The 20,342-nt window shown below is 64.4% G+C and overlaps 8 protein-coding genes across 8 annotated transcripts; 3 read left to right on the top strand and 5 right to left on the bottom strand.

Annotated features, from left to right (window-relative positions):
* Positions 1 to 305: 305 nt before the first annotated feature.
* Positions 306 to 4,677, top strand: Q8F55_003057 (uncharacterized protein; the record flags this gene model as incomplete). Its single annotated transcript, XM_069351618.1, has 5 exons — positions 306 to 313; positions 678 to 834; positions 880 to 948; positions 987 to 2,111; positions 2,152 to 4,677. 5 exons carry the CDS (start codon positions 306 to 308, stop codon positions 4,675 to 4,677), a joined length of 3,885 nt encoding a protein of 1,294 aa, XP_069212004.1.
* A 485-nt stretch (positions 4,678 to 5,162) lies between these two features.
* PEX5 (Peroxisomal membrane signal receptor PTS1) lies at positions 5,163 to 7,653 on the top strand (the record flags this gene model as incomplete). Its single annotated transcript, XM_069351617.1, has 6 exons — positions 5,163 to 5,258; positions 5,403 to 6,137; positions 6,194 to 6,661; positions 6,704 to 7,018; positions 7,262 to 7,436; positions 7,475 to 7,653. 6 exons carry the CDS (start codon positions 5,163 to 5,165, stop codon positions 7,651 to 7,653), a joined length of 1,968 nt encoding a protein of 655 aa, XP_069212003.1.
* A 245-nt stretch (positions 7,654 to 7,898) lies between these two features.
* On the bottom strand, positions 7,899 to 8,985 carry Q8F55_003055 (uncharacterized protein; the record flags this gene model as incomplete). Its single annotated transcript, XM_069351616.1, has 4 exons — positions 7,899 to 7,957; positions 7,992 to 8,767; positions 8,799 to 8,928; positions 8,961 to 8,985. The coding sequence occupies 4 exons, from the start codon at positions 8,983 to 8,985 to the stop codon at positions 7,899 to 7,901; spliced, it is 990 nt and encodes a 329-aa protein (XP_069212002.1).
* Positions 8,986 to 9,158: 173 nt separating this feature from the next.
* Q8F55_003054 (uncharacterized protein) lies at positions 9,159 to 10,494 on the bottom strand (the record flags this gene model as incomplete). Its single annotated transcript, XM_069351615.1, has 2 exons — positions 9,159 to 9,832; positions 9,882 to 10,494. The coding sequence occupies 2 exons, from the start codon at positions 10,492 to 10,494 to the stop codon at positions 9,159 to 9,161; spliced, it is 1,287 nt and encodes a 428-aa protein (XP_069212001.1).
* A 473-nt stretch (positions 10,495 to 10,967) lies between these two features.
* Positions 10,968 to 12,184, top strand: Q8F55_003053 (uncharacterized protein; the record flags this gene model as incomplete). Its single annotated transcript, XM_069351614.1, has 2 exons — positions 10,968 to 11,687; positions 11,735 to 12,184. The coding sequence occupies 2 exons, from the start codon at positions 10,968 to 10,970 to the stop codon at positions 12,182 to 12,184; spliced, it is 1,170 nt and encodes a 389-aa protein (XP_069212000.1).
* A 219-nt stretch (positions 12,185 to 12,403) lies between these two features.
* Q8F55_003052 (uncharacterized protein) lies at positions 12,404 to 14,239 on the bottom strand (the record flags this gene model as incomplete). Its single annotated transcript, XM_069351613.1, has 3 exons — positions 12,404 to 12,744; positions 12,779 to 13,089; positions 13,122 to 14,239. 3 exons carry the CDS (start codon positions 14,237 to 14,239, stop codon positions 12,404 to 12,406), a joined length of 1,770 nt encoding a protein of 589 aa, XP_069211999.1.
* Positions 14,240 to 14,881: 642 nt separating this feature from the next.
* On the bottom strand, positions 14,882 to 16,103 carry ECM4 (S-glutathionyl-(chloro)hydroquinone reductase; the record flags this gene model as incomplete). The annotated part of the gene is made up of 5 exons (XM_069351612.1): positions 14,882 to 15,030; positions 15,084 to 15,170; positions 15,208 to 15,816; positions 15,858 to 15,947; positions 16,001 to 16,103. The coding sequence occupies 5 exons, from the start codon at positions 16,101 to 16,103 to the stop codon at positions 14,882 to 14,884; spliced, it is 1,038 nt and encodes a 345-aa protein (XP_069211998.1).
* Positions 16,104 to 16,993: 890 nt separating this feature from the next.
* MET6 (methionine-synthesizing 5-methyltetrahydropteroyltriglutamate--homocysteine methyltransferase) lies at positions 16,994 to 19,467 on the bottom strand (the record flags this gene model as incomplete). Its single annotated transcript, XM_069351611.1, has 3 exons — positions 16,994 to 19,103; positions 19,152 to 19,273; positions 19,408 to 19,467. 3 exons carry the CDS (start codon positions 19,465 to 19,467, stop codon positions 16,994 to 16,996), a joined length of 2,292 nt encoding a protein of 763 aa, XP_069211997.1.
* Between the last annotated feature and the right edge of the window lie 875 nt (positions 19,468 to 20,342).

The raw sequence follows: 20,342 nt of genomic DNA, 5'->3' as shown, positions 1-20,342 counted from the left end.
TTGGGTCGGTCGTCCGTTCGAGGAAGGGAAGGGAAGGGGGGATACGCGTTTAGGTCGGTCGGCGAGTGGTGCAGAGCGAGTACAGTGAAGTGCAGTGGGTGCAGTGGTGGTGCCGCGTGCTGGCCGGTGGTGCTCGTGGGTGCATATGGCGTCACCCCCATCCCACCCCTTCCTCGGTGCTTCGCTTCCCTCCTCCCCCTCCCTCCTCCCCCTCGGGCTGCCCGCCCTTTGTCACCCGTCGTCACTCATGATCACTCTAAATGTTGCCACTGACGCGTGCAACCCACCCCACTCCCAACCCCACAATGCACACGTTCGTCGAATTACAAGCCTTGGTCTCACGGTCAAACCCGAATAGCCCTAGCTGCTTACTCACATTACTAAATCCCACACGCCCGCAGTTGCTTGACGCCATACCCCATTTTGGGATTAATAAACCTGGTAAACGGAGAAAGAAAAACTAGCTCATGTTGCCTCTAACGGAAGCAAACAAATCAACTTACGTAAACGACCATCCAGCAGCGTGACTGTCTTTCCAAAGGACACAAACAAATGCAACATCCGAGTGCCTGGTCTACTCACAACCATCATCTTGAACGAGCAACCCACAGCGACTACTAACACCCCATCGTCTCCTGTACACGGCTCGTATCGTCACCTGGCAATCAGGATACCAGAATCATGTCCGCAGGCATGAGAGAGGCATCGCCAGAGGTCCAGACGCGCACCGTCTTGGGCACGCTCGAGCTCGTCGCCCGCAAGACGGGCAAGGTCATCTCGGCGTTCCCTGTCGACGCCGAGCGCGTCACCATCGGACGCGACTACGACTGTGATGTGGGTGGATACATCTCTACGTGACCCACTAGCTGACACGACCAGGTCCGCCTCTACCTCCCCGACGTGTCCAAACTCCACGCCGAGCTGCAGTTTGACCTCGACTCTGGATCTGTGCGTTGGCATGTTGACCCATTGAACTGACATTTTAGGCGTGCCTCATTGTGCACGGCTCCAACGGTGTGGTTCACACACCTGCTGGAGGTCAACAAACAAACTACATCCCGCCAGATGTTATTGTGCTCGCCGACGGGGACACCTTCGTCATCCGCAAGAAGATGTTCAAGTTTACGTACGGCGACGGCGACACAACACTCGGATACTCGTCGCCTGGCCCTGTGAGGATTACGCCGGCGTCGCCTGTCAAGGTGGCGCTCTCCGCCGACTCAACATCCTCGCCGCTCAGGCGTCGCACCTCGCACCGTCTCTCGATTGTCCCAGAGGGAAGGCGTTTCAAGCCCTCGCCGATGAAGCGGAGGCCGAGCACTCTTGGATTACTCGGAACACCGACCCCGGCATCATCATCACTCTCTAACGAAGTGGAGCCCACCGACGAGATCGAGTTCGAAGAGCTGGTCGACGTTACTGAGGGCGACGAGGGCGACAAGCTCTACCTCGAGAGGAAGGAAGAAGAAGCAGAGGAGCCAAAGGCAGCGTTCAACCCCAACCCCTTCCTTACCCCTCAGCCCAAGAAGAAGATGGAGCCTCGAAACACGTCAGTGGCTCCGCGAACAAGAAAACCAGTGCCGCCACTGCCAGCACCAGAAGCGCTCGAGGATGCCGAGGAACAGCCGGCGCCATTGGCTATGCCCAACACACCCAAGTCGGTTCCTCTGCCGCTGGGCGGGGAAACTCCATACCAGTCGCCAGCCAAGGCGCCTGCTTCGCCCACGCCGCCCGTCACCGCGCATCTGGCCTATTCGACGCCCCGCGGCTCCGATTCCCTCCGCAAGGCCTTGCTGCTGCGATCCGCTCGCAAGGTCTTCGAGACAACAAGGCAGTTTGCTGTCGAGTCCGAGCTCGGCACTGGTCGTATCGAGACTCGCCGCCGCAAGTCTTCTAGTCCTGGTTCCATTTCTTCTCGTCGCAAGAGCTCTTCGCCAGCGCCAGTTGTTCCAGACGAAGCCGAATCTTCATCCTCATCGGACGACAGCTTCGAGGACGCCGACGACAAGGAGAATCTCCCCCTCCAGTGGATCTACGAGGATGGCCAGGTGGAGGTCTCCTTCGACGACTCAGACTCGGACAGAGACTCCGTGGAGGCTGATGTGTCGCTGGTGAGTGCTCTTGGAGTGTGCTCGCAACTGACTTCTGTAGCCTGGGCAGTTTGTCTTCAACGCGCACCCCGACCACGTCAGTGACAGCGAGGAGGAGGACGGTGATGACGAGGAGGACTACGACGAGGACAGCGAAGAGTACGAATCGGATCCCGAGCCCTCCCCCGCTGCCCTCGCTCCCATCGCTTTCGTCAACCCAAGCATCATCTCAAACGCCGAGGAAGTCGAGGACGAGGAGTCGGAAGACTCTGCTGATTACTCGGATGACGACCAGGGGCCACCACTGATCCTCCATGCCACACGCGGGTTCCAGACCTTTGTGCACGAGGTGCCCGAGGACGCCGAATACGACGAGGAGCAAGAGAGTGGTGAAGTCGACGAGGACGAGGACGAGGACGAGGACGACCGCGAGGAGGAGGTCGAAGGCGACGACAGTGAAGAAGACGAAGCGGATATCTCGGCCGACGTCGACGTCGAGGTTGACCGCGATGAGCTCGTCACCGAGGCCACTCCCCCTCGTCAACTTCCCTCCCGCTTCTACACACCGCAGATCCAGCGGCAGCAAGCCGCGGGGCCTAGAATGTCATTGGCCGGCATTGGCGGACCCCCTGTCCGTTTCGCGCCGATTGGGACTCCTCAGCAGGCTCATCCTGAACGGTTTGTCCCCACCCCTGGCAACATGGGCAAGCCGAGCCGTTCTCCTCGGACACCAGCACAGGAGGCCGAGGATGTCGAGCCTGAAGTTGCCGTCCCGCCCCGTACACCGAAGGTGGCGGCTACCCCAAGCAGGCGCTCAGCGTCCGTCGACGTCAAGAAGCAGCGAGAGCTCCTTGCGACACCCAGGGCTCTCCCCGCGCCCCCGCAGTCTGGTTTCCGCTCGCCCGTGCAGGAGGAACGTCAAGACCCGCACCCTCTCACCAACTTGTTTTCAACGCCGTCTCACCGGGCTTTGGCCGGTAGCCCAGACCCTGGACCCGTCGTTCCTCGCACACCTATGGACGACATCAAGCGACGCCTTGGTGCGCTGCGCCTACAGACAGCCAGCGCCAAGAAGGCCGCCGCCGCACCGGCGACTGTGGGAGCACACCCCGCGCCTCGCCGCGCGACAGTCGGCTTTGTGCTTCCCGATACGCCATCCCGCGCAACCGCGCCTTCACCGTCCGTCTCCATGTCAGCGAGCGCGGGCGACCGCACGTACCGCACGCGTGGTGTAGCCCCTGTTACTCCTCGAGTCGCCGTCATCGAGGAGGGCGAGTCCGAGTCCCTCCCCCCGACGCCAACAGCCGGTGCCGAGGTCGTGCCAGAGAGCGCCATGCTGGCTCCAGCTGAAGAAAGCGAAGAGGAGGAGGCTTTCGAGACCGAGGCTGTTGCCAACCCAGCGACACCGTCCTATGTCGGATTGCGCGATATGCTCAACCAGCCCCCTGTTCCCAAGACTCCAGCATTTGACGGCCTGCGCCAGCTGCTGAAGACTCCAAAGGTTGAAGCCACGCCCTCTTACGCCGGTGTGCGCGAGATGTTGCAGCAACCCAAGCCTCTCAAGACCCCAGCCGCCCTCGGCAGCCTTCGTCACCTCTTGAACAACACCAACGCTGAGCAGACGCCTGACCTCACTGGAGTTCGCGAGGTCTTCCGTCCCTCGGCACCCGCCCCACCCACGCCCTCGTTCAAGGGCGTGCGCGAGATGTTCGCCGAGCGCAACGCGCCCCCTACCCCCATGCTCGACGGTGTGGCCGACATGTACGCGGACATGTACGCCGATGCCGAGGACGCCGAGCCCGAGGCAGAGGAGCAGATCGAGGAGGAGCGCGAGTTCGAGCCTGAAGAGGCTCCCCAGGTCCAGCCCGCCGCTGTGGTCCCCGAGCCTGCAAAGGCCGCCCCTCCAGCACGATCAAGACTCCCCACACGATCTGCCCGTGGCACCAAGGCGGCCGATAAGCCTGCATCGCCCGAAATCGCCCCGCCTGCCACCGCCGAGCCCAAGTCTCGCAGCACGCGTACGCGCACGGCCACGCGCAAGGAGACGGAGCCCGCGTCGGCCCCAGCGCGCCTCACCCGCACGACCCGCGCCAAGTCTGCTGCTCTCTCTGAGGCAGGTGACGGAAACCAGGATGCCACAACTGCCGCAACAGAAGAGGCGGACGTTGCTGTGCCCGCCCCTGCACTCAAGGCACCGACTCGTCGCTCGGTGTCGGCTCGCTCCACCCGAGCCGCTACGAGCCCCGAGGCTGAGTCCGAGGCTCCCAAGGCCGAGGTGCCCAAGGCCACTGCGACCAAGTCGCGCTCCCGCAAGATCTTAGGCGATGCCGAGCAGCCTCAGTCCAAGATCCCACCCCCCGCTGTTCGATCCCGTCGCAAGCCAGTTGAGACGAAAGAGACCACGAGCGCTCCCACACGCAAGAGCGCCCCTGCTGCTCCTGCCGTTGCCGACAAGGAGAACTCTGCGGATGATGCCGAGCCTGTATCGGCGCCTACGCGACGCCGAGCTGCTGCTGTCAAGGCCGATGCCAAGTTAGCTGCTGTGGCTGCACCTGCGCGTGCCACTCGCAGCCGACGTAATTTATAGTTATCAGAAGATGGCGGATCCCAACCCGACCGGTGTACAATACTCGACTGTGTATTCATTCATTCTATACTTCATCCAAATGCCAAGAAGTGTTTTGTCAAAGGCCGAGGTTGTGATGACGATGGTTGTTATCACGGGTAATGCGGGGGCCGTTGTGCCACAAGCACTGACGAAAGTGTCGGACACTTTTCTAACCGGCCGGCACACGGCGGCAATGCATGCGGCCGAGAGCGAGAGAGCGTCTTGGGCGCCTACTATGGCTCACGCACCGCACCGCACGGGGATTTTTGCTTCCGTTATGGCGACGCCCGCCCTTTTACCCCACAAGCCACGCAGCGCGGGCGCGCAGTTCGGCGGCGGCAAGTTACCGGCAAGTCTCGACTCTGCTCACTCCCCCTGCACTCACCTCACTCACTCATCCAACCCCGCGCGCTCACTTGACCTTTTACTCATCACCCAACCGACCCACCAACCCCGTCACCACCATGAACGGGCTCCTCAACGGCGCAGACTGCGCTGCACCAGCAAACCCTCTCAACAATGTCCTCAAGCGCGAGGGCGTCGACAACTCTTTGTTTCGCGTACGTCGCCTAGCCCCACCCACCACGCCGGCGGCAGCGGCAGCACCGTCAGCCAGCTCGCCGCTACTGGCGGGCCGGCACCGCCGCTCCCCCACAGCTTCTCACCACCCCAACGGCCCCAATAACCCCCGCTGACATTCGCAGGACCGTATGGCCGGCCCCTCGGCGGGCCCGAGCTCTCAGGCGTTCCGCTCGGCCGGCGCAGGCCCCTCGCAGGCGCACGCTGGCCTCGCCCAGCGCCCAGCCCAGCCGTTCAACCTGTCCAACCTCGCCTCGGCGCTAGCCCAGCCCCCGCAGCAGCAGGCACAGCCCGACTTCCGCGGCGTGTGGGACCGCCACCAGTCGGCGTCGCCCAGCCCCGGCCCGCAACAGTTTGCCCAGCCGCCCCAAGCGCAGATGTCGAACGGGTGGGCCAACGACTTCCACACGGGCAAGGGCAAGGGACGCGCGGCGCCACCCCCGATGCAGCAGCAGCAGGCGTACGAGCCCCAGCAGTCGTACGCCCCCATGTACGGTGGCATGGGCGGCGGCATGGGCATGGGTATGTACGCGGGCGGGCTGCAACAGCCCATGTACGGCCAGCAGATGCAGCAGGGCCCGGTCGCGGGCCCCGCGGCGCAGATTCACCATGGCCCAGAGATGGACGCGGCGTTCGAGGCTGCACTCGCCGATGCGCAGGCGCAGGCCGACGCCGCGCGCGAGGCCGAGAAGGAGGTCGAGCAGGAGGCTGTGCACCCCCCGCCGCAGGTCGAGGACGAGGGTGACGGTATCGAGGACGCCGACGAGTTCAAGGGCGACCTCGACGCTGTCTGGGAGAGCCTCAAGCCCGAGGCTGAGCGCTTGAACAAGCTCGCTGAGTGGGAGAAGGAGTTCTCGCAGGTGAGTGGCGAGGGCGTGGCGGGGGCGTGGGAAGGGGCACGGCTGACGGGCATTAGTTTGTCGATGGCGAGGACGACACCCTCGACATTCTCAATGCCGACCTCGCGCGCAGCGACATTGGCCACACTGGCCTCGATGAGCAGCTTGAGTTTGGCACTGGTCGCTGGCTGGACGGCGGTGAGGCTGAGAACGGGCTCCCCGCGCCGGTCGACTACCACTTCACGCACCCGAACAAGTTTGAGACGACGCACCAGCCCGTTGCCGCCTGGCTCGAGGCCACGCGCACGCTTGCGAGTGGCGGCTCGCTGTCCGACGGCGCGCTTTTGCTCGAGACCTTCCTCGAGCGCGCGACCCAGGCGGACATCGACCTCCTCGGTATCTCGCGCGCCCAGGCGTGGGCGATCCTTGGCCGCACCCAGGCCGAGAACGAGATGGAGGACAAGGCCCTCGCCGCGTTCGAGCAGGGCCGCAAGGAGATCAACGACGACCCGGCGTCCCAGAAGGCCGCGGCCGAGCTCCTGACTGTGAGCAGCTAGCTTGACAAGGGACAATATCTGACAACCCAGAACCTCGCCATCTCCTACGTTAACGAGTCGCTCGACCTCGCCGCGCTTACAACCCTGCACCAGCTGCTCGCGACGCTGCACCCAACTCACGCCGGCGCGGCTCCCTCGCGCGCCGAGTTTGTGGCCAGCGACAACCCTTGGGCACTGCACCAGCGCATGACTGACCAGTTCCTGGCACTTGCGCGCGAGCAGTACGCCAACGCCGGCCACGTCGACCCCGACGTCCAGGTCGGCCTCGGCACCCTCTACTACATGATGGGAGAGTTTGGCGAGGCGCGATCGTGCTGGGTCGCGGCCCTTGGCGAGCGTCCAGACGTGAGTAGCGCGGGCAGCGGTGGCGGTCGGAGCGAGGTCAAAGTTGGGGATGGGGAGGAAAGAGGCCGGTCGATGCGCGGGCTGCTGCAGCAGGTGCGGGTCTTGGAGTCCGAGCCTGCTGGACTCGGCCGGGGTGTACGAGCCACGCCCTCGCGATCAGAACCGCCTTCCCTAGACTACGACCGAGATCCTGCTTCCACCGCCGCCGCCGACACCCAAATCCTGCAGGGGCTAATAATGCAGGACTACCTCCTCTGGAACCGCCTCGGCGCGACTCTGGCCAACGGCGGCGAGCCCGAGCAGGCCGTCGACGCGTACCGCCGTGCGCTCGAGATCAAGCCGACGTTTACGCGTGCGATTGCCAACCTCGGTGTCGCGTGCCTCAACATTGGCGTGCACCGCGAGGCTGCCGAGCACTGTGAGTGGCGCCGCCCAGGCTGAAAGCTGACCCCCTAGTCCTCGCGGCTCTTGCCATGCAGCCCACCGACCCGATGGGCGTCGCTGCGCCCGAGGCGTACAGCCTGTGGGCTACGCTGCGCCGCGCGCTCATTGCGCTCGACATGCCCGAGCTCGCCGAGCAGGCGCGCCCTGGCACCGACCTCAACGTGTTCCGCAAGGCGGGCTTTGAGTTTTGAGGCGCCAGAGGAGACGAAACCTTACTTTGGCAAAAGACCAAGACGTCGTGATAGACGGCGCTGACGGCGATGTGCGGTCGTGCGCTCGTGATAAGACCTGTGCTGTACCTTTGAAATGAGCATCGTAAAGATCTAGCAGTGTACGAGTGATATGCATGTGTAGTGTGTGGGCGAGTAAGGAGGTGGAGCGAGTTGGGCGTATGTGGCTCGTTGCAAACTAACTCTTCTGAGGACGCGCTGCCCCTCTATATCCTCGCGTCGGTGGCGTAGTGCTCGACGAACCAGTCGACCGACTCCTGCAGCGCTGGGCGTCAGCTCTGCCAGCACCCGCAACGCACCCTGCTCGAACGGGGTAAACTCGAACACGAGCCCCTGGTCCTCGAGCAGGCCGACAAGCTTGGCGTTGCTCGCAGGCTTGCGGTACTGCCCGTCGGGCCTGCTCGCGTCCTGGACGTACTCGCCCTCGAAGCCGAGCGCGCGGACGACAGCCGCCGCCGCATCAGCGATCGACACCTCGTCGTCCTCGGCCGGCGAGAGGATGAGGGGCTCGACGTCGTGGTACGCGTTCAGCGCCCAGACGATAAGCCGCGCCAGATCACGGCTGTAGATGAACTGGCGGAGCGGGCGGCCGGTCCCGCCGACGACGAAGGGCGTGCCCCCGCGCTTGGCGAGGAGGCACTTGTGCATGAGGGCCGGGAGGACATGCGCCGCCTCGAGCGCGTAGTTGTCGCCCGGGCCGAAGACGTTGGTCGGAATCACGGCAGTGTACAGCCGCCCATGCTGCGCCGCGTACGCGCGGTTCTGGACGTCGACCAGGCGCTTGGCGTGCGAGTAGCCAAAGTTGCTGGCGTGCGGCGGGCCGGCGTGGATCTTGGCCTCGGTGAGGGGGTAGGTGACCTGGTCAGGAAAGACACAGGTGGACAGGCAGGATACGACCTTGCCCACGCCTGCCTCATGCGCATTCTGCAGCACCGCGTCGGTGATGAGCACGTTGTCGCGCAGAAAGTCGGCCTGTGCCGCCATGTTGGCGAAGAGCCCGCCGACCCGCGCGGCGAGGTGCACGACGTGCGTGGGGCGCACACGCTCGAACAGCGCGCGCGTCACGCCAAAGTCGCTGCTGTCAGCCTGCGTGAGGGGTAACGTACCGCAGGTCGCAGTCGCCGCTCGAGACGAACACCCACTCGTCGCCCGGCTGCCGGCCGAACGGGCCTGTCGACTCGACGGCGTGCTGGATCGCCCGCCCGACCAGCCCGGTGCCCCCCGTCACTAGGATCACTGGGGTCAGCGCGGCCCGCGGCGCGGCGTACCTCTGTGGTCTGGTTTCTCGGCCATGTTGTGAGCAATGTGGTGACGGAGAGACGCGTTGCGATGACGTGCGTGGCTGAGCCCGCGCGACCTCTGAAACGCGGGCCATGGCCACGGCCACCACACACCACACCTTGCCACCACCTATGCCCACAACCTATGCATTGTAACGCCTTGCTCTACTCTACGCCCGCTCCACTCTACTCCTTCTGCTTCTTCCTCGCATCCCCCTCGTCCTCGCGCTGCCGCTTGCGCGCAAGGAACCGCTCGCGCGCCTCGGCTCGCCGCCGCTCCGCCTCGCCGTCGTCGCCCTCCTTGCGCCGCCGCGCAGCCTCCTCCTCCTCCCTCGCGCGCGCCTCGGCCGCTGCGCGCTTCTTCTCCTCCTGCTCCCGCACCTGGTCGGCCAGGCGCCGCCGCTCGCGCTCCATCCGGTCGCGGTACCCTGCCGCCGCGCCGACCGCGCGCGACACGTACGGCTCGTCTTTCTTCTCTGACCGCTGGCCAGTGAGCAGCGAGTTCGGGATCGCCGCCTGCGGCTTCTTGACAATGTTCAGCCCGGCCTTGAGGAGTGACCGCTTGTCCACCACCTCGCCCTCGTCGTTGATCTCAATCTCCTTGCCCGTCGCGCTGTTGATGCTCGAGCTGCCGACCTTATAGCCCGCGCTCTTGGCCTCGCGCGCCAGCAGCGGGTCAAACTCCTCCTCGTCGTCAAACGTCTCGTCCTTTGTCGGCGGGCGGATGGCGAGCGATGGCCCGATGGCCGGCTTGGCTTGTGTCGCCGACACGGCTGCCTCGTGCTTGGCTGACTGCTCGTCCAGCATCGACTTGTAGAGCGAGGTGAGGCCTGGGCCCTTGTTGCTCCGTTTCAGAGCATCTGAAGCTGTCAGCGTCGTGTCGTTGCCCACGGCCACTACCACACCCACCTTCACGCTCCGCCTCCTCCTCCTCAGCCTTGCGGACCTCTTCCATCTGCTTCTTGTACGCCTCGGTGACGAATGTCTCCTTGTCGGCAAACTCGTCGCCCTCGGATTCGCGCTCCCTTGCGAGCATCTTCTCCTCGGCTCGCAGGCGGTCGAGTTTTCGGGTCTGGGCCGCGGCGATCGCGCTCTCGATGAAGCGCGGCTTCTTCTCCGCGTCCTCGGCCTTGCGAGCATCGTCCAGTTTCCTCTCGGCGGCCTTCATGTCCTCGTAGACGCCGTCGTAGTCGAACACGGTCTGGTCGATCTTCTTGGCCTCTTCCTGCGCTCTTCGTTCGGCTCGCGAGAGGAGGTTGGCCGGTGGTCGTGGTGCCTGCGCCTGTCCTCCCTTGCGTGATGGCCCGCCGAGGAGGTTTGGCGGAGCGCGTGATGGTCCATCGTCGTCGTCGTCGCCAAACATGGCCGAGACGGGCTTCTTGGCCGGCGCAGCTGGCTTGCCCTTTGCCTTGGCCATGAGCAGCTCCATGTTGGACATGGGAGCGGCCGGCGCCGCGGCAGCTTTGGGTTTTGAACCCCCTGCGTTGCCGCCAAACGAGAATGATATCTTGCTGTCGGTCATGGCGAGTGGGTGGAGGAGGGTTGAGATTGACCTTTTGCTACATATTGAGTGGCAACTCGCGGCAATAAAGCCTTGCAAAGTGTAATCGCCCACCGTTGTGATTTTCTATTCACCCGATTACAAGCTGTAAAATGACGCCGTTGTAATTACCCCCGCCCCGCCCGCCGAGCCTTGCCTTGTCCCTTACGACTTGCCCAACTGACGAGACGACTACATGATCATTTGATCCCTCATCCTTCCATATCCCATATCCCCTTTCGACCTCATTTCCGTTCCGCGCACAACAACACTGCACCACTACAGCAGACGAGACACCTTGCACACTCCCCACCTCCCAGTCGACAGCACTCCCACCACCACTCGCTCGCCTCTCCCACTCCACGGCAGTACACTCAGCAGCTAGCCCAGCCCCCAGTGTTTGGGTCCAACCCGCCACTGGGCTGACCGAGGCCGCCCGCCAACACCGACCAGCCATGGGTGACATGGTGGCCCCGACACGGGCCAAGCGCGGCCGCTCGCCCTCACCCTCGAGCTACGCCGACACGCTCGCCTCGCCGTTAGAGGTGCTGCTCAAGCGCCGCCGCCGCGCCGAGTGGAAGCAGGCGAGCGGGAGCGGCGGCTTTGCCCTTCCTCCGCCCCCTGCGCCCGTGTGGCGTCCCGAGCTCAGCACCGGCGAGGCGTCGGCCACGCTCCTCGTCAACAGCAGCAGTGATGACCATCACGGCGACATGGAGGTGCTCCGCTCGAGCTCGCCGCACCGGCGGTCGGGCTACGGCTCAGCGACGGACGTGGACGATGACGAGCCGGAGAGCAGCACGGCCTGGATGCGGACCGGGGGTGTCGAGCGCCGCCGCGCTAGAGCTTGGGAGCGCCTGCAGGCACCTTCGTCCTCGTCTCTCTCGCACTCGCTCCCAGTATCGCAGCCAGCGCCGCCACAACATGTGGAACCCTCGTCGTCATCCCCCGCGGCCCGTGCCTATGTCCGCGCCCGGGCAAACAGCCAGCCGATGCCGCACAACCACCACCCTCAACACACCCCGTCGAGACACCCACACGTCGGCATGTCGTCGTCGCCGGTGCGCCACAGCCCGCCGTCCAGTACGCCGTTCCGGGGCGACGAGTGGACGGCAGAGGAGCGTGTGCGCGAGTGGGGAGACGAGTATGCGACCCAGAATTCGCTATTGTTTTCTTTGGTAAGCGAGGTGGCGGAGTGGCGGAGTGGTCATGCTGACCATATCAGCACCAAGCACGACACGCGTCCTCGTCGCACCATGGCGGCCACTCGTCGACCAACCATACGCCTTACTCGTCGCACACAATGGACATGAGCCACACGCCATACTCTGCGATCCCCACGCCGTACCGGTACGCGAGGGACGGCCACGGGTTACTCGAGACTCCAAGCCTCGACGTCTCGTCGCCGTACTCGTCATCACCAGAACTCGTATCGCCCTTTGCGTCGCAGAGCACCATGACGGGGCACAGCGGCATCGCGCCACCGCCGCAGATGGACGCTGGCGCGAGGGCCAACTATGAGGAGACGAACCGCCTACTGGCCGAGCTCAATGTGCAGCGCATGCGGCGGTACCAGGCGCCGCCGCCGTCGCCGGTCGACCAGCAGTTCGGACATGCCGGCCTGCAGCCTCAGTACCATTCCAACGCCGACCCGTCTGCCATGGACGAGAGCTAGGCGCTGTCGTCGCAGAGCCATCCCCTTGAGTTCCACTTCACACCATGACACCATACTTGTTGACACCTTGTAGACTAGCCGCATGCTACCTTTAGCCCCACGATGCGTTACTGGCACGCTGCAGGGCGGGGCCACACGCATGTCCCTGCCAGTGGCATACACTGCATATCCTTCTGACTTGGACGCTGCCTACAGCTTGGCCCGGCTGCTCGACGCCACCTACAACTTCGCCCTGCTGCGGTTGTACGCGGCCAGCACCCTCGCCTTGATGTCCTTCTTCACGAGCTTGCCGTTGGCGTTGCGGTCGAGCGGCGTGTCTGACACCCAGACGAACGCCGGGCGGGCCGGGAAGCGGAGTGTGGCGCGGGCGATGGCGGCGAGCTCGTCGCCCGTGGCCCTGGCCCCGGGGCGCAGCGACACGGCCACGCCGACGACCTCGCCCAGCGTGTCGTGCGGGATGGGCACCGCCGCGGCCTCGGCGACGCGCGAGTCGGCGAACAGGGCGTTCTCGACCTCTGTGCTGGGTATGTTCTCGCCGCCGCGGATGATGATGTCCTTGACTGGGCGTCAGCGCCGCTCCTGCGGGCAACCCACTCCGGTCAGTGATGAAGAGCCAGCCCTCGGCGTCGAGGTACCCCCCGTCGCCGGTATCCAGCCACCCGTCCTTGTCGAGCGCGGCGGCCGTCGCCTCAGGGTTGCCGTAGTACTCTGTCATGATGTTGGGCCCCTTTGCGAGGACGAGCCCGGCGGTCCCGGCAGGGACGTCGCGGCGCGTCTCGGGGTCGACGATGCGCACGAGCGCCGTCGGCACGGGCGGGCCGCACGACGTCGGGCGGTCGACGTAGTCTGGCCCGCCGTGCATGCAGTGGATGGCGTTGGTCTCGGTCATGCCCCATCCCGTGGCGCTAGTGTCAGCGTTGTACCAGCGCCGACTCACGCCCCAGCGTTCGGAAAGCGCTCCTTGATGTCCGCCGCCAGGCGGGCGGGCGGACTCGCCCCGCCGTAGCCGAGCCCGCGCAGCTGGTAGTCGGGCGGCAGCTTGCCGCTCTGCAGTATGGCCGAGGGGATGGAGGGCACCCCTCCGACAATGTCGACGCCGTGCGCGACGATGAGGCGCACGGCGTCGTCCACGTCCCACCTGCGCAGGAGGACGACCTTGCCCCCGTCGTGCACGCCGCGCACGAGCTGGCCATAGCACCCCGTCGCGTGGAAGAGGGGGATAGCGAGGAGGGTGACGGGCTGCGCGTCCTGCGCGAGCACGAGCGACATGGCGAGGTCGATCGGCGCGCCCAGCCGCAGCGCGGCGCGCAGCGGCGCGACGTACGACGCGAGGTAGTTGTGCAGCCCCGCCCTCTGGGAAGAGAGCACGGCCTTGGGGTATCCCGTCGTCCCGGAGGTAAAGAACACCGTGCCGTCTGAGTCCGGCCCGAGGGTGTCGAGCCCCGCGCCGGCCTTGACCGCGGCCACGGTTCCGGGCGGCACGTCGAGGCGCGCAAAGTCGAGGCGGGGGACGGCCGCGCGCGTCGGGTGGTAGCTAAACAGCTGGCCCACGCCCGCCGCGCGCAGGCCGTCAGCGGCCGCGGCGAGCGTGTCGGCGCTCCCAGCGTCGGCGAGGACGACGAGCGGGCGCGTCAGCGCGAGGCAGTGGGCCAGCGCGTCGGGGGTCAGCGCGGCGTTGACCATGACTGGCACGCCGCCGGCGAGGTGGATCGCAACCCACGCGACGGCCCAGCTGATCGAGTTGAAGCCGACGATCGCGACCTTGCTCCCGACGACGGCGCCGCGCGTCCTCAGCCAGCCGGCCACGCTCCAGGCCTGGCGCAGCGCCTCGCCGTACGTTATGCTCTCGCGCGCGTCCGCTGCGCCGGGCACGGGCGCGTCGATGAACGTCCGGTCGCGCCACTTCTCCATGCGGGGCACGAGGAAGGCGCGGTAGCTGGCGGGATTGTGCGCCCAGCACTGGTGCTCGACGCCGTTGATCCGCACGGCCTCGAGCGCGAACTGCGGCTGCGCGGTGATGAGCGCGTTGGTCTCGGCCACGCTGAGGGGGGGCATGGTGATTCTGGTGATGTCGTGGCCCGCGCGCCGGGTTCTTATCGCCTGGCGTCCGTCTCGAGCTATGCTTTGGTGGTCACTTGATGTCGCCGGGATGGGTGGTCGATCTCTAGCGCTCCCCCGCGGGGCGCGGTCGTATGCCTAACATGTGCCCGCGGGTAAACGGGTCGTCGGGCCTCACCGCGGCATTCGGTGTACTCCGACACACCCTCGTCTGCTGCACCATCCTCGGCCTGCGTGTCGTCAGCAGGCTGACGGCGTGGCCTCGACTTGACGCTTGCTGGGGCTGCTGCGACTGCGGCGGCGCCCGCTGCCTACCAGCTACCAGGCCTCCAGCCTCGCTGCCACTGGAGCTGTCTCGGCCATGTCCGGCTGCGTCTCGGCGCTGGCGCGCTGGCAGGCTGTAACATGTGGCCGCTAGGTTCAGTGGGAGCGACGTTGGCAGCAACTTGCGCACTGGCACTGGGCTTTGATCAAGGCGATGGAGGTTACATCGCGAGGGGCACTCTGCTACCAGTGGCACTCCACCCCCGCCGCCCTCCTCTCACCACTTCTTCTCGTCGCAGTCAGACTCGTCACAATCACACACACTGCATTGCAGCTCATACTACATCACTTCGGTTGCCTAGTCACCACCGCTACTTAAACCTTCGCAGCCTTGCGCGCGCCCTCGGCACCGTCCGCCTTGCGCTTCGAGTCGTCGAGCGGCTCAATGTCCACGTTGGGCCCGTACGGCACGATCCGGAAGGGGTTGATCTGGGTATGAGAGTAGAAGTAGTGCTCCTTGATGTCTACAAAGGTGTCAGCGCGCTCGGAGGGGTTTACAGCCTCGAGCTGTACTCACGCTCAAAGTTGGTCGTCTCCTTGAAGGCCGGGTTGTTCCAGTACAGGTTCTTGAGCCAGCGGTTGATGCTGGGGTAGTCGTGGCGGACTACTCTGTCAGCGCAGCTCACCACACTCTCACTCACTCGATCCCCAGTTGGTCTTGAAGTGGACGTAGTACACCGGGTCGTAGCGCACAATCGTGGTGAAGAGACGCACGTCGGCCTCGGTCAGGCGCCCGCCGATGAGGTACTCGCGGCCGTCGGACAGAATACCCTCGACGCGGTCGAGCGCCTTGGCGAGGGCCTCAGCGGCCTTGTTGTACGCGTCCTGGGTCGTCGCAAAGCCCGACTTGTACACGCCGTTGTTGATGTCGTTGTACGACCACTCCTCAAACTCCTCAATCTCCTTGCGCAGCTCCTCGGGGAACGTGTCGAGGTCCTTGCCCGGCCCGTCGGGGAGGAGCGAGTCGAACGCAAACGTCAGGTCACGGATGATCTCGGACGACTCGTTGGACACGATCGTGTTGAGCTTCTTGTCCCACAGCACGGGCACCGTCCAGCGCGCGCTGTAGTCGGGCTCGGCGAGCGCGTACAGCTCGCGCAGGTGGCCCTTGTGGTGGAGGTGGTCGATCGTCGCGGCGGGGAACGTCTTGTTGTCGTGCGCAGACGCAGGGGCCACCGGGGCGTCCTTGAGGTCGTAGGGGACAAAGTGCCAGCCGCCCTCGAGGAGGTGGGGGTGGACGACGGATACGTCTGCGGGGTTAGCCCGCTCCCGTTCCAGTATCGCAACCTACCAATAATGTCCTCGAGGCCCTTGAGAGCGCGGAGGATGAGGGTGCGGTGCGCCCACGGGCACGCGTACGAGACGTAGAGGTGGTAGCGGCCTGTAGTGTCAGCATGTGGATGGATGGAGCCGCGCCGATGGCGACAGACGTACCCTTCTCCGGGGGGTGCTTGCCGCCCTCGGTAATGTGCTCGCGGAACGACGAGACCTGGCGCTTGAACTCGCCGTCCTTGGCAGCCCAGTCGGTGAGACCCATGGTGGATGGTGTGGAAGAGAAGGTGCGGATGGGGCGGATGGGTGATGGGGCGATGGGAGCGATGGAGCGTCGGAGGGTGGGGGTGTGTCTTGAGAGTCTGGAGGCGAGGAGGCGAGTGTGTGCGATGGCTGCCATCCACTTGGGGGAGGTGGATGCGAGGTTTTAGAGAAACGTGGTGGATGGAGAGGAAGCGAGCAAGCCGACCTGGCCCCCTTTTTATTCCAATGCATGGGTTATTGCCGTCGCTGTATCGTTGGCTGTTGCTGCTCTGCTCACTCCAACGGCGACGAGCGAGCGCAGAGCCAATGTTGGTCAGGAATGACCTCATGGGTGGGACATTGTAGCCCAATCGGGTAATACGAGGAATGGAGACCCCGCAACGAGGATTGCTAAGGCATCACACGCAGAGCAAAGCCACAAGAGTGGCACTTACCTGGCGAGCCTGCTTTGCTGACACAGTGTGTTCGCTCCGTGCTGCACGTCTGCATCAGCACGGAATGCCCGGCGGTCACAGGCGCGTGTTTATCTCGGCGGCATCACGCAGGCCAGCCCTACGTCATTGGTATATCGTGCACCGGCATGGGTCCTCATGGAAGGCCTCCTCGTTGCCATCTTCCCTGCTCGCCCTGTCGCCCCACTCTGCGTCGCGTGTTGGTGCCGGTTGAACAGGCTTTCATTTTATAACTGCTGACTACTACGTTTCTACCTAAACACTTGGTGCGTTGCCCGTCTGGCAAGCATAGCCACTTTTTCAACAACTCGGCTGTAAGGACACAACTGGGGGTATCAAAGTGAGGGAAATTTGGGGGAGGGTTGAGGCTGTTGAAACCCTACATGCTAATGTGGATGCGGTGGTGGTGACAATGGGTGAGAGAGGGAGAGGAAAACATTTAGAGGAGGTTCTCGCGGGCCCACTTGGCAGCGTTGACAAGGTTGGTGAGCGACTCCTCAGTCTCCTTCCAAGCACGGGTCTTGAGACCACAGTCGGGGTTGACAATGAGGAGGTCGGCGGGGATAACCTCGGCAAAGGCCTTGAGGCGGTCCTTGATCTCCTGCTCGGAGGGGACACGGGGCGAGTGGATGTCGTAGACACCGGGGCCGATCTCGTTCGAGTAGCCGTGCTGCTTGAAGATGTCAAGGAGCTTGAGGTCGGCCTTGGAGGCCTCGATCGAGATCACGTCGGCGTCAAGACGCTGGATGTGGGGGAAGATGTCTCCGAAGTCCGAGTAGCAGAAGTGCGAGTGGACCTGGACGTCGTTCTCGACACCCGAGGTGGAGAGGCGGAACGAGTCAACGGCCCAGGTGAGGTAGGCGTCCCAGTCCTCGCGGCGGAGGGGGAGACCCTCACGGATAGCGGGCTCGTCGACCTGGATGGCGCGGATGCCGGCGTTGGCGAGGTCGACAACCTCGTCACGGAGGGCAAGGGCGAGCTGCTTGGACTGGACCTCCTTGGAGACGTCGGCACGGGGGAACGACCAGTTGAGGATCGTGACGGGGCCGGTAAGCATACCCTTCATGGGCTTCTCCGAGACCGACTGGGCGTAGGCCGACCAGCGGACGGTCATGGGGGCAGGGCGCGAGACGTCCGAGACAACAATGGGGGGACGGACGTAACGGGTGCCGTACGACTGGACCCAACCAAGCTGGGTGAAGATGAAGCCGGTGAGCTGCTCGCCGAAGTACTGGACCATGTCGTTACGCTCGGGCTCGCCGTGGACAAGGAGGTCGAGGCCGAGACGGTTCTGGATCTCGACAACCGACTTGATCTCGTCCTCCATGGCAGTCTCGTACTGCTCCTTGGTGAGCTCACCCTTGCCGAACTTGGCACGAGCGACACGGATCTCCTTGGTCTGGGGGAACGAGCCGATGGTGGTGGTGGGGAACTTGGGGAGGTTGAGCTTGGCCTTCTGGGCCTCGCGACGGACGGGGAAAGCGTCCTTGCGCTTGAGCTGCTCAGGGGTGATGGCGGCGACGCGGTCACGGACGGCCGAGTCCGAGGTGCGCTCGAACTCGCGACGGGCAGCAATGTCCTTGGCGTTCTGCTCAAAGGCAGCCGACTCCTTGCCGTTGAGGGCAGCGGCGAGGGCGGTGACCTCATCGGCCTTCTCCTGGGCGAACGAGAGCCACGAGAGCTGCTCGGGGGTGAGCTTGTTCTCGACCTTGATGGTGAGGGGGGTGTGGAGGAGCGACGACGAGGTGCCGACACGGACGCGGTCCGAGCCGAGCTCGGCGACGGCCTTCTCGGCGGCCTTCTTGGAGGCGTTAAGGTCGTTCTTCCAGATGTTACGGCCCGAGATGAGACCAAGCTCGAGGTTGATCTTGGTGGGCTTGATGGCGGCAATGACGGCGTCGAGCTGCTTGGGCTCACGGTCAAGGTCGATGTGGAGGGTGGAGATGGGGAGGTCCTTGATGAAGTCGATCGACTTGCCAACACGGCCGTAGGCAGTGGTGAGGGTGATGGGGAGGCCAACCTTGGCGAGCTCGGCGTAAGCCTTCTTGAACTCGGCCTCGAGGGCCTCTCCCTTGTCGGTGACGAGGATCTGCTCGTCAAGCTGAACCTCCTTGGCGCCAGCCTTCTTGAGCGACTCGAGGACCTCAACGTAGATGGGGAGGAGCTTGTCAAGGAGAGCAATGGGCTGGAAGTCGGCGGGGGCGTCACGGGACTTGCGGACAAGCGAAAGGTAGGTGACGGGGCCGAAGAGGACGGGGCGGGTCTCGATGCCGAGGGCCTTGGCCTCCTCGTACTCCTCGAGGGCCTGGTTGCGCTTCAGGGTGAACTCCTGGTCGGCGGTGTGGTCGACCTTGACAATGTGGTAGTTCGAGTCGAAGAACTTGCCCATCTCGTTGGCGGCAACGTCAATGCCCTTGGCGCGGTCCTGGTGGCCACGGCCCATGGCGAAGTAAGTGTCGACATCCGAGAGCTTCTGGTCGACGAAACGCTGGGGGATGACGCCAAAGTTGAAGGAGTGGTCGAGCAGGGAGTCGTACGCTGTGAACTCGCTGCTTGTTGAGCCCAGGCATCTCGAAAGGTCACAGAGAGTTACTTACCCCGAGGGGATGAAGTCGACGCCGGCCTCCTTGAGGGTCTCCCAGCGCTCCTTGCGGATGGCCTTGTAGGCGTCCTGGAGCTCCTGCTCAGTGACCTTGCCGGCCCAGTAGCCTTCAGTGGCCTGTGTCATGCGTTAGTGCCATGAAAGACAGCTCGGACCACGAGCTGAGGACGAGGGACGGAAGGAGGGCCGACCGCCACAAGCGGTAGCGAGCTCGCTGGGTGGGAGGTGGAGGTGCCGGGGTCAAAGCTCACCTTCTTGGCGGCACGGTTGGTGCCGACGCGGGGGTAACCGAGAACGGTAGACTGAACCATTTTTAGTGGTAGAGGGGGAGGATGGGGGGGTGAGAGAGAGATGAGAAAAGAAAGATGAGAATGGGAGGGCGTGGAAATAAATGGGGGAGGGGGGGGGGTGAACGTGTCACGGTGGGTTGGGTGGGATGGCACGTCTTGTCGCTAGGGGGGGGGCCACTTTTCGCGCGCCCTTGCGCTTGGTGCCCAAGTCGAGTCGTGCCAGGCGCCAGGCAGCGAGCCGCCCAGCCAGCCAGCCCAGCCCAGCCAGTCGCGCCAGCCGCGCCTGGCGGTCGAGTCGCGCCTGGCGACTCTTCGGAAAGAGGATTGCATCACGCCTTACTTTCAGGGTCGTGACCCTCAAAAATCGACGAATGAGCCCGGCTCACCGAACATCAAGTTGGAAATATGGCCAGTGCTCACTCGCTCGCTCGCTGGGGTGGCCCTCATCACGAGCTTGTATTCTAACTCTAGGCTGCCCGCCTGCTTTGGCAAGCCGTGGAGCGTCATAGAACCTTGGCCCTACACGTGCAATCACAGCTCACGGGCCATCACGGACAAGAGCAGCCAGCCAGGGTTAGCACCTGCGCCATCACGCAGCGTAGCCGATGGCACGATAACTGCCATCTGGATTTCGGCGCTCAAACGTGCTCAGTTTGATCCTAGGGCCTTGAGTGGGCACGTAGGCTCGGCACCACCGGCCGCGGGCGCGTCAATTCCAAACACAGAGGCGGGCACGTCAGTGGATCGATCGTTAGGCGCGTCGGCTTTCAGTTGTGGCTAAGACCTGCACGGCGACCACTGAGCGGCCTCACAGACTCGTCGAGGACGGGCACATCCGAGGTCGAGGCGCGACGCGCGACGGCCCGAGCCTGCCATGCCATGCCGATGGAGACCCC

The sequence above is a fragment of the Vanrija albida genome (genome assembly GCF_041260175.1).
Source record: "Vanrija albida strain AlHP1 chromosome Unknown contig_2, whole genome shotgun sequence".
In the NCBI taxonomy this organism is placed as follows: Eukaryota; Fungi; Basidiomycota; class Tremellomycetes; order Trichosporonales; family Trichosporonaceae; genus Vanrija; species Vanrija albida.
Note: the sequence above shows the minus strand (reverse complement) of the source record. Positions and strands in the feature narration are given on the sequence as shown.